At 65.6% G+C, this 11,452-nt stretch overlaps 2 protein-coding genes across 2 annotated transcripts; one reads left to right on the forward strand and one right to left on the reverse strand.

Moving 5' to 3' along the window:
• Positions 1-989: 989 nt before the first annotated feature.
• Positions 990-7,886, forward strand: CHLRE_08g385050v5 (uncharacterized protein). The gene is made up of 12 exons (XM_043065352.1): positions 990-1,781; positions 1,965-2,086; positions 2,178-2,320; positions 2,420-2,517; positions 3,046-3,133; positions 3,613-3,684; positions 3,878-4,069; positions 4,353-4,426; positions 4,676-4,856; positions 5,037-5,170; positions 5,357-5,456; positions 5,683-7,886. Exons 1-12 carry the CDS (start codon positions 1,419-1,421, stop codon positions 6,336-6,338), a joined length of 2,223 nt encoding a protein of 740 aa, XP_042922353.1. The 5' UTR covers positions 990-1,418; the 3' UTR covers positions 6,339-7,886.
• Positions 7,887-8,442: 556 nt separating this feature from the next.
• Positions 8,443-11,379, reverse strand: CHLRE_08g385100v5 (uncharacterized protein). Its single transcript, XM_043065353.1, has 5 exons — positions 10,963-11,379; positions 10,652-10,701; positions 9,620-9,698; positions 9,248-9,313; positions 8,443-9,021 (listed from the first exon to the last, which is right to left on the reverse strand). Exons 1-5 carry the CDS (start codon positions 11,059-11,061, stop codon positions 8,974-8,976), a joined length of 342 nt encoding a protein of 113 aa, XP_042922354.1. The 5' UTR covers positions 11,062-11,379; the 3' UTR covers positions 8,443-8,973.
• Between the last annotated feature and the right edge of the window lie 73 nt (positions 11,380-11,452).

Consider the following 11,452-nt stretch of genomic DNA (forward strand, 5'->3'; position numbering starts at 1 on the left):
TGGTGCGGGGTGATGCTAGGAGCGTGAGCCGCACCGCACACCTGCACTGCGAGGCCAGCTAGGTCCGCGGCTGAACCACGGACGCTTATGGGGGGCCGCTGCACAGGGCCTACACGGCTGCATCGCCCGGCGAGTGGCTGCGGCGCCGGCAGAGGCACAGGTACGGTATGCAAGCACCTGTCAGGTTCCAGGCCCGTGCCGACTACCGTAACGTACGGCCAGCTGTAACGCATGTACGACACTGGCAGTTGCTGCCGTATCGTCCATGTGTGCCAGCATTATTAACCGCCGTCCGCCGCACAGAACCCAACGCCCGCCGCCTGCGACCACCCCCGGCCTGCCCCTCCCCTGTGCCCCGGCCACACAGCCCTGATGTCACACAAGAGTCCACACTACCCTGCCCAGGTCCACACTACATATGGTAGCCGCTCCGTGCGGGTGGGGCGCGGCGCCTGGACGGGGGGGGGGGGGACGGACGGTCAACCCCGAGACCAGGAGAAGACGACAAGGCCGCGGACATGTACAAGATGCGCGGAGACCCCACACAGACCTGGCCCCAGTAGTCAGGTACGTGCAGCGGTCTGTGCAGCACTTGTGCGCGGTGCCTCACAGCAGGTTGACAGCCACACCACGAGGTGAGATAGATACGGCTGCTGGGCTCCCAGCCAGCGGGTGCGGAAGGGAGGCCCAGCCCAGGCACGGGTACGAGCTGTGCAGGCTGCGAGCGACGGCAGAGCGCCTATAGTTACCAATCGTTATTCCAGCCTAAAGCAGCTCCTCAGAGCCCGCAGAGGCCAGCCAACAGCACAAAGTTCAAGGCAAAAGTAACAGCGGAGCGGAGCGGGGCGGGCGGGCGGGAGCCAGTAGCGGCGAGGAGAGGCGAAGCGGCCAGGATGGCGCCCCGGATGGCGCACGCAGTTGCCGCGGTTTCGGCCATAGGTGAGCAGAAAGTCGCGCCTGAGCCGCGCATGGCTGCTGCACATAGTTCTTCAGATGAAAAACCCAAGCTGTTTGCTGGAATGCCGCGGCCAACCTGGATATGTGGCAGGGTTCGCGTAAAAAGGCCCCGCGAGAATACGATTGCCGCCTCGTTTACTGGTTGTATGCCCCGGTTGTAGGCATTTAATGTGAAAGCTTGCCGGGCTTGACGACTTTGGCTGCACCCGCTAGCTCTAGGCCGGGATGAGGCGGGCAGTTAAGACCCAAAGAATTCCCACCGAAGGTCAAAGACTTGGAGAAACACACTCGCTTACATCTACGTATCACTTGTACACTGTTAGTAGCTCACACGCTGAAACTACTGTTGGCGCGCTCCACAGCTATCGAGAGCGCCTCGACTTCGCGTTGCAACTTTTTGCGTGGACTCTGTTGCTCAGATCCTGCACGCCATGCGGTAGGATAGGACGTAGGATGGAAGGATGAAGAAAGCTATCAGGTCTTTGCTGCGCAAGCTCGTGCCATTCGACGAGGTGGCTGAAGCGCAAGCAGCCCCTGTTCCAGCACACGCAATATCATCAGCACCAGCAACACAGGCGGCGCACGCAGGGCTGCGGCGGAGCGGCTCCGCGGAGGCGCCTGTCCACACTCAACCGCCGGTCACGGCAGCAGCCCCGCCTCCCCCAGCCGCACCGCCTGCTCCGGCTGCGCAGCCCCCTCCGCCTCCCCAGGCGGTGCCAGCACCGCCCCAAGCCCCTGCATCTGCATCTGCTGCGCCACCTCAGCCGCAGCCTCAGCGGGCGTCGCAGCAGGCCCAGGCACAGCCCCAGCCCCAGCCGCAGCAGGTAGGGCTGGGCGGACTCGGAACTGCCGAGCCGCGCCGGTTGATGTGACCCGGCTGCGACCAATGGGGCATGCGGGCTATTACTATATCAGTTGCAACTTGTATGCGCGGGCCAGGGCTTCCAGTGGGCTCGGTTTCGGCGTGAACGCGTGTCACGCGAGCAAGCTACTCGCTCCACTCGCAGGCACCGCCTGCTAACGGCACAACCAACGGGAAGAGCATGCTTGACACGAGAGACTTCTTCGCTGAGGCGGTGCACGCGGAGGCAAACCGATACACGATAAAGGAGGTCATCGGCAAGGGCAGGTAAATGGCTGGGCCGCCTGGCAGGGGTTTCTGATGGGACACAACAACACGCAGCAGCTGAGGTTCTGCGCATGGGTCGCTGCGCTCGCAGTTATGGAGTCGTCTGCTCCGCGGTGGACAATTTCACTGGCGAGAAGGTGGCCATCAAAAAGATTACCAACGTGTTTGAACACGTCTCTGACGCGACGCGCATCGTCCGTGAAATCAAGCTGCTGCGGCTCCTCAAACATCCGGGTGAGTTTTGGGCAGATGACAAGACTCTTGTCAGGGCAACTCGCCTGTGCCGGTCCTTGCAGCCACCTTCGACTCATTGGACCTTTCTGGTGCTTACAGACATCGTGGACATCAAGCATATCATGCTGCCGCCCAGTCCCAAGGACTTCAAGGACATTTATGTGGTCTTCGAGCTGCTGGAAACCGACCTGCACCAGGTCAGCGCCGGGTAACTACGGCCGCCGTGCGTTGACCCCGCCACCAGGGCAGCACGGCGGGGGTCAAGGGCGGGACACGGATGAAACCGGTCGTGGGGGCGTGGCCTGCGTGGGGGCGTGGGCTGCGTCTGGGGTTTGGGGTGTCGGGCGAAGGGAATGCCGCACACGTGTGTTGCGCCGCGCTGTAACTGCCGCGGGCTGCGGCACCACACTGGCGCAGTGGCAGCCAGTCTCTGGTGTGGCCCTGCCGACAACGCATTAGGCGCTGCAAAGGCTTGTGTGTATGCATGCATACGCTGAAACACGTGGGCACAGCGCCAACGCCCCACGATTGACACGACTGGCGGGCTGTGCCGGCTGTGCGCCTCCTCCCTCACCCCCGGCGCCTAATCAACTCATGACCCCAGTCCCGTAGCCTGCGTAGCGGTGCGCCCCCTGTAGCGCGGCTGTGTTTTCCCGGTAGCCACCTCGCCCCCCACGCCCCACCCCTCCACGCCCCACCCGCCCACCCGCCCACCCCCCGCGCAGGTGATTAAGGCTAACGACGACCTGACTCCGGAGCACCACCAGTTCTTCCTGTACCAGATGCTGCGGGGCATCAAGTACATACACTCGGGTGGGTGGGAGGAGCGGGGGCCGGAGGGGTGGGGGTGGAAGGGGGAGGGGGGTGGAGGGGTGATCGAGCGGACTGCAGCGCGGGGCGGGGAAGGGGGCGGTGGTTGGCCATGGCGAGGCAAAGGAGTGGAATGAGGCAAGGGACGGAGAAAGTCCCAGGCGCGGGCAAGGGGATGACGGAGGGTTGCGGGAGGGAGGGAGGGAGCCTGGAGGGCTGTGACTGGAGCTGGCGCTGGAGGCCGGCTGGAGGCGGGGGGCTGGAACACGGGGTGGACACCAGGGGCGGCGGGCGGCTGGTGCTCCGTGTCATGTCATGTCGAGGCGGCGTCAGCGGCAGTCACAGTCGCAGCTCGTCCGGCGTGTGGCCCACCAGCTGGGTTGCGCGTGCAGGGTGGTGGGGCGGTGCTGGCGGTGCACCGGCGCTGACCCTGTCCCTCCTCCTCCCCGCTCGTCCCGCTCCGGGTCCCTCCCCCCCTGCAGCCAAGGTGTTCCACCGCGACCTCAAGCCCAAGAACATCCTGGCCAACTCCGACTGCAAACTCAAGATATGTGGTGAGGCAGCGGGGCAGACGGGGCACAGGGAGGGAGGGCAGGGGGGAGCGGCAGGCAGGACCAGAGCCGGAAGAGCTGCAGCGGGGCAGGCCCTGCGTGTGAGCTCGCGTAGCCCTCCCACGGCCCCTTCCCCGCCTAACCCTTTCTCCCTCCTCCCCTCCGCTCCCCGCCTCCCACTCTGCTCCCCATGCAGACTTTGGTCTGGCGCGCCCCGCCTTCAACGACATGCCCACCACCGTGTTCTGGACCGACTACGTGGCCACCCGCTGGTACCGCGCGCCCGAGCTGTGCGGCTCCTTCTTCGCCAAGTACTCGCCCGCCATCGACATCTGGTCCGTGGGCTGCATCTTTGCCGAGGTGCTGCTGGGCAAGCCGCTGTTCCCGGGTGAGCGGGCTGGGGGCAGAGGGGGGGAGGGGCGGGGGCAGGGAGCGGGGCGGGGAGGGGGGAAGCGGGGAAAGTGCGTACGGCAGGGACGCGGGCGGAGCAGAAGAGTTGGTGGTGGGTGGTGATGCCGCAGCGCGTGGGGTGTTTTGGCATGTCGGGGTTGGAAGGGGCTCTGCAGGGGATGTGTGGCTGGGGAGGGGGGGTCGCCCGCGCGCTTGCGTCGTCCCACGAGGCTCCGGGCCCCTCAGTGCTGCTGCTGGCTCCGCCCGCTCCGCTGCTGCAGGCCGCAACGTGGTGCACCAGCTGGAGCTGATCACGGACCTGCTGGGCACGCCCTCGCCCGAGGTCATCGCCAAGGTGGGGGCGGGCGGGTGGACGCGGGTGCATGGGGCGTGTGTGTGTGGGGGGGGGGGGGATGGACGGGAGCAGGAGTGGCAGCCGACATGGAGCCCCACAGGGGGCCTGTGAGCCCCACCGGACAGCAGGGGACAGCAGGAGTGCGTGGGCAATGGAGGCAACAGATGAAAGTGGGGGGCCAGCGCGTGTGGCGACAGCCGCATTACCACTCACACGCGCACACACACACACGGACGGACGGGCTTTCAGGTGCGCAACGAGAAGGCGCGGCGCTTCCTGCTCAACATGCGGCCCAAGCCCGGGATCCCCTTTGAGCAGCACTTCCCTCGGGCCGACCGCGGCGCGCTGCGGCTGCTGCGACGGCTGCTGGCATTCGACCCGGCGGAGCGGCCCACGGCGGAGGAGGCGCTGGCGGACCCCTACTTCGCGGGTGGGAGCGGGAGGAGGGACGGGGCAGGGCAGGGGGCTGGGGGTAGGGCGGTACTGGCGGCAGCAGGGGGCGCCGGTGATGCTGGGGAGGTAGGGCAGCGCGGGATGGCCGGGGGAGCCAGGCTGGTGGTGTTTGACGCCGTGACCTCACACCTCCCCCACCGCCACACAACCTCGACAGGCCTGCACTGTGTGGCCCGGGAGCCTGTGGCCCAGCCCATCTCCAAGCTGGCGTTTGAGTTCGACCGCCGCAAGCTGACGCTGGAGGACGTGCGCGAGCTCATCTACAGGGAGATCCTGGAGTACCACCCGCAGGTGAGCGGGGGGCGGGTGGGCTTGAAGGCCGGGGAGCGGTTTGAGAGTCTCGCAAGCCAAGGAGTTTGGCGTAAGCAGAACCAAGGGCGAAAAGGTGACGGGGGCTGTTTGGCCCTTGGTGGGCATCTTCGGCCTGGATGTCTGACTACCGCCCTGTCCCCTGCTCGCACCCCCGCCCGCACACAGATGCTCAAGGACTACCTGGCCGGCGCCGCCCGCGCCAACTTCCACTACCCCTCCGCGCTCGAGTCCTTCAAGCGCCAGTTCGCGCACCTGGAGGCGGGAGGTGCGCGCGGTGCAGCGCGGTGCAGGGCGTGATGGGGGGGGGCCTAAGGGGGGGGGCGGTGCAGGGCGCAGGGCGCAAGGGTGGCAAGGGGATCGGGAGGGGAAGTGGGGGTTCGTTCCTCAGGGCCGGCCCGAGTGTCCCGAGGTACATGCCAGTCACCCGATAGCGCCCCGCATCGTGTCTTGCTGCAAGCCCATCCTCACCACCACCACCACCACCACCCCAGGTGCGCCTCTGGCCCGCGGCACCACGGGCAGCACTGGCGCGCGCATCTACCCCTCCTCCTCGCTGCCCAAGGAGTGGGTGGCGGAGTTCCAGGCCGAGGCCGCCAAGTACACCCACCAGCCGCCCGCAGCGCACTTCGCGGCCAACAGCCACGGGGGAGTCATGAACGGAGGCGCGGCAGCAGGGCCAGGAGCAGGTGCGGACGCCGCGGCGGCAGCGGCCGCTGCTTACGCTGCGGCGGGCCATAGCCACGGCCACCACGGGCCGCACCCGGACGCGGTGTATGAGGCGGGTGAGGGCGAGGAGGAGCTGGAGGCGGCCGCGGCGGAGGCGGCCGCGCTGGCGGGGTATCCGCCTGGCGGGGGCGGAGGCGGAGGCCTCCAACGCAGCGGCAACGGCAACGCGCACGCCGCCGCGCACGCGCTGGTCAGCCCCGCAGCGGCGGCGGCAGCGCAGCAGCAGCTGCTGCTGCAGCAACAACAGCAGCAGCGCGCGGCGGCGGCGGCCCAGCAGGCGTACCTGCAGCAGCAGCAACAGCAGCGCTGCCTGCCGGCGGCGGGGGCGGGGCCCGTGCCGGCGGCCTACCAGAACGCCCCGGCTGGGCCGGCGGTGGCGCAGGTTGGGCCGGCGGGGCTGCGGTCTGAGAGCATGCGCTGAGCGCTCCTGGGGCAGCGGCGGCGAGCGGGCTGGCCAGTGGTCGGTGCCAGCTTACACCAGGCGCTTACTGGTGGCTGATGGTGTATGGAATGGGTCCGGTCCTGAGGGGCCCTGGGCCGGGGGCTGGGTGTTAGTAGGTGCTGGCGGGGCGGGCAGCGCGCCTTGTGCAGCCGCCGGGCCTCCCGCCATGCCCACCCCCGAATGTATCATGTGACAAGACGACACTGTTGTCGTAGACGCGCGGCGCCGCGGCCGCCGAGCCCTGACGTCAAAGCGGCCGTCATGGCTGCAGCAGCGCCCGCAGCGGCGATGGCGGTCAGTGCGGCGCCGGCAGGGGTGGGCGCGCTCGGGCCCGTGCCCGCCTCTGGGGCCTGGGGCTGCGGGTGCGGGTGGACTGGCGCTACGGCTCCTCCCGTTGCGGCTCTCCCTCCCCCGTGTGAAGGTGTGTATATGTGCAGCCGCAGTGCCGGTGTGTGTGTGTGAGGACAGCACCCGGGTCCAGGGCGCGGGGTACGGCGTGCGGGCCCAGCACGGGTAGGGGCGGGAGCTGGAGGCGTGTAAGCAAGCAGCAGTAGGGTATGGGTGTCGCGCGATGTAACAAAAAGTGCGGGGGCGCAGAAATGTGCTCCCGCCCCTTCCGGCGGAACGGTTGCGCGTGAGATACCTGGGCATATAGCCGTTCCGAGGTGTGGTGTGCTGTGGGGTGGGGTGCGGTGGGTGCTGGCCACCAGGCTGGCGCGTGTGCCTGAACCGGCATGCGCATGTGGTGGTCTTGTTTGTGGACCCTGTTGATGTTTGTGTCTGTGCCCGGTGTTGCTGTATCATCAAGCAGGCCGCGGGTGCGCGTGCCGTATTTGCAAAAGTGAGCAGTCAGGCAGCAGCTGCAGAGGGGGCAGCCGCGCGTGTAGTTGGCGCGTAGTAACGTTCGATGCATTGGTTTCATTGGAGAGTGAGAATTGGCTGCAGGGCGGAACACAAACCGTGCTTCATGGCGAGGCGTATGGAGTGCGGTCTCCAGGCTCGGGCTGGGGACTGTCGCGTGCCGGATGTATCCCGAGTGTGTATGTGCCGGTACGAATGCGGGGGCGATGCGGTGCATAGCGCTCACAGCCCCCCTGTCAAGTCAGCACAGACGGCGCGGAGAAGCGGCGCAGGTTATGCCACATCCGAGGCTGTGCACGGCGTATGCAATTCTTCGAACGAAATATGGATGTGGGTGTGTTTGTATGCGCGTGTGCACTAGAATATGGGAAGCATGAGGTACGTGGAGGCAATAGCGTTGGGCTTAGGTTTTGCGGGCGCTTGCAGGGGAGTATGCGTGCCTGCCGCAGTCAGCCAGTGAGCAGTGGATATGATGGGTGGGCTGAGGACAAGGCTGTGACAGGGTGAGCAGTTATGTATGTGTACGTGCACTCGAGTGTGCTAACTGTGCTTGTGTGTCTGTGTGGGATTGATAAAGCTGACGAGGTAATGCGGGGAGACAAGCCGCCAGGCGCAGCCGAGACCGAGACGTGTGCGTCTTTGCTAAAAGGTAACACGAACTCAATGCCTCTCTCGACTGCGCGGCCGGCCGCCCGTTCTGGGCTCCAGATGGGGTTCGCTAATGAGCAATGAGCAGCCTTGAGTGCCGGCATACGTTCGCGGCATCAGCGGTTTGCAGTTTCCCTTGCAGTGGCCCCCCTGCTTGAGCCCAGCTGGCAGCTGCACACGGTCAGGAGTGCGGGATGTGCGGGACTCAGAAGTGCCAGCAGCCTGAGGGCCAGCCGCTGAGCCTCACGCATACATGGCACGGAGTGCGCGCACATGCAGCTGCGCTCATACGGTGATGCGGCATGCCACGTGTCATGCAGGGCCTGAGGGCCCCATGTCCCAGCTGGCCGGTTTGGGGTGGGGCACGGCGGTGACTGGCCGCCCCACCCCACCCTTGACCCCACGCCGTGGTCGTGCTGACTGCCGGACTGCCGAAGTACCGGTGGCGCACTGGCGCTTGTCAGAGTGGGGCTGAGGGGCTGCGTGGGCTGCTGCGTCCCACCCGGCACATGAGCACATGAGCTCATGGCCGACGACTTGGCCCTGGGGACTGGGGCATGATGGCCGCCAGGCACTGAGGCACACACAACTGCATCGCATACCCAGTCCTGCGTGCTCCTTTTACCTTGTGCTTGCTCGCTCACACATTCGCACACGCTGCGTTCACCACTTCACCAGGCGCCACACCTCCTCCTGGGACCACAGACGGCCACAGCCACGACACACAGGTGATGGCCGAAGCACTGCGCCAGAAGCACTCCACGTGACTACAGGCAGGTGCACTGGAGCCCGTTTCAGAATCTTCACCACACCAACCACACGTGTGCTTACAAGCGCACGTAGCTGACCCTCCGTGCCCACTCCTGACGGTGCACCATACACATACACACATCGACGTGCTTGAAAACACGCAACACAAGCGAACATGACGTTGTAGAGCCGCACACCTACTCTTCAACCGGCCCTTCGTGCAATCATTACGGGGCACGCACCAGCACGCTCCCCACCCGGCCAGGCCCACACGCGCGACTGCCCGACTGCGGCAGGCGCATGCAGCCAGGGCCGCCGCCCGCGTCGGCGCCCTGCACGCCCAGAGCGGCCGCCGCTACCGGCGCGCAGCTCGGAGCTTGAGTGCGCAGTACTTGACTTGCTCCTGCGGTAGGATGACACACAGCGAGGCAGTGAGACAGGCGACCATGGAGGAGTGGAAGTAGGCGTGGCGATTGGGGAACCGGAAGGGAAAGGGCTGTGGGGGAGGGAAGGGCGGAGGATGACCGGGCACGCATGCGCTGCACCCCACCCTGCCCACAGCTCTTCAAGGCCTGGGCCCCCGGGCCTCCTGCTCTGTCCCGCCCCATTCCCCAGCCCCCGCTCCCCACCTGGAAGAAGTGGCGCAGGAAGACGCTGAGCTCCTCGCGGCTGATGTCCCGGTCGTTGTTCAGGTCCTGTGCATGTGCCCGGTGTCCGGGGTGACAGAGGGAGAGATGGGGGCTCCAGCGCCGCGTCGTGTCACATCAGCGTCACAGGGTCATCGCGGCAGGCGCGGCAGTGCTGAGGGTGGCTGCAGCGCCCGTGCATACCCCTACGCCTAAACCTCGCCCCGCACTTACTCCCCATTGCCACCCACCCGGCCAACTGGCCACCGTCCGCTGCGCCCGCACCCACACCCGAATGCTCATGTACTGTGCCCGGCCACCGCCTTGCCCCCTCCCCCCCCCTGCCCCCCTGCCCCCCCCCACCGCCTCACGCACCAGCTGCTTGAACACGCCCGCCACCTGCGCCGGCGCCGGGCCGTCCACACCCATCTTGGCGCACGCCCGACCGATGTACCTGTGTGTGCGCGCGCGCGTGTGTGTGGGCGTGGGCGTGGGTGCGAGGTGGAAGGGTGTGGGTGCGCCAAGTGCCAGGTGGAGTGCGGGGTAGCATTGCCAATGCGTCTGGCATGGTGTGTGATGCTAGCAATCATGTGTTCACTGCACACCCCCCTCTCTCTCTCACACACACTCACTCACATACACACACACACACGTTGTTTAGCGCGCCCAGGGTGCGGAGCATGGACGCATACAGGTGCATCGCGGGGTCAGGCCGAATGGTCGCCCGTGGGGTTACAGGCTTATCGCGGGTAAGTATGACTACCTGGGTGACGGCAACCACGCGACGCTCGGTAAATTGGTAGGTATCGGTAAGTAACTCCGGCGTCGTCTGGCGGGCTTTCGTTTCGTTTTTACACACACACACACACACACACACACACACTGACACACACTGACACACACTGACGCACACACACACACACACACACACACACACATACATACACACACACACACACACACACACGGTGGCCCGTGGGGTTACAGGCTTATCGCGGGTAAGTATGACTACCTGGGTGACGGCAACCACGCGACGCTCGGTAAATTGGTAGGTATCCGTAAGTAACTCCGGCGTCGTCTGGGCGGGCTTTCGTTTCGTTTTTTAACACACACACACACACACACACACTCACACTCACACACACACACACACACACACACACACACACACACACACACACACACACACACACACACACACACTCACACACACACACACACACACACCACGTCGCCGGCCGGCGGCTCCCAGCAGCAGGTATGCGAGATGACTTCAGGTAACATCCGTAAACCGTCGCTTTGCTGCATCGCATACACTGTCATTGCGCAATGTTTTCCTTGTGCTCTTGAACACACACCACGTCCTCTCCCCCTCACCGCCACACACAGACACACCGGCGTACGCACCTCTCCAGCTCGCTGGGGTCCAGCCGCCCGTCGCCGTTGGTGTCGATTGCCTGTGCGCGAAGGGGTACTTCAACCTAATACCAGCCCAACCAAGACCCGGACAGGCCAATGTCGCACGCTTCAGGCGCCGCGTCTGTGGGCCAGGTGCTCCAAGGGCCACGGCGCGAGTGCTAGTGCTACTAGTGCCAGTGCCATTGCAAGCACTGCTCTGTCAAGGGCCGGCTGCGCGCGCTTGCATGCCACGGCAGCACACGACTACCCGGCGTTTCCATAGTTCCTACAACTCGACCCCGCCCCCCGCCTGCACGCACCTCGTATATGGCGTTTAGCGCCGACTCGAAGGCCGAGTCATCGCTGAGCAGGATGGTCAGCGAGTCCTGCGTCGTCCTCAGGTCCTCCTCGTCACTCATTCGCTGCCCGGGCCTGGCCCTCAGTACAGTAGGCCAGACACCAGCTGCAGCGATCACGGGCTGTGGGCGGCCGCGTGCTGTGAGCTGCACCGCGGCCCCCGCCGGCGTGGGGACACGTAAGGCGCCAAGACAGGCCGAAGGGCAAGGGCAAGCACGCAGTGTTCCTTCGAAACCCTCCGGGAGGGCAGGGCTCGCAGTAACGAATACCGGTCTGGTATCAAGTATGTGTACACGGCTCTGGGACGTCCCCTGGGCACGCGTGTGCAGGCGAAATGTGAATGCTCTTCAAGTTCAAGACAGGCTCCTAAAGAATGTATGCAGGGAGAGAATTGCGAGGTCAAATGCTTATATGTTTCCAATGTATGTCCAAGCAAGGGCTTCCGTGAGCGTG

Source organism: Chlamydomonas reinhardtii, chromosome 8 (assembly GCF_000002595.2).
Source record: "Chlamydomonas reinhardtii strain CC-503 cw92 mt+ chromosome 8, whole genome shotgun sequence".
In the NCBI taxonomy this organism is placed as follows: Eukaryota; Viridiplantae; Chlorophyta; class Chlorophyceae; order Chlamydomonadales; family Chlamydomonadaceae; genus Chlamydomonas; species Chlamydomonas reinhardtii.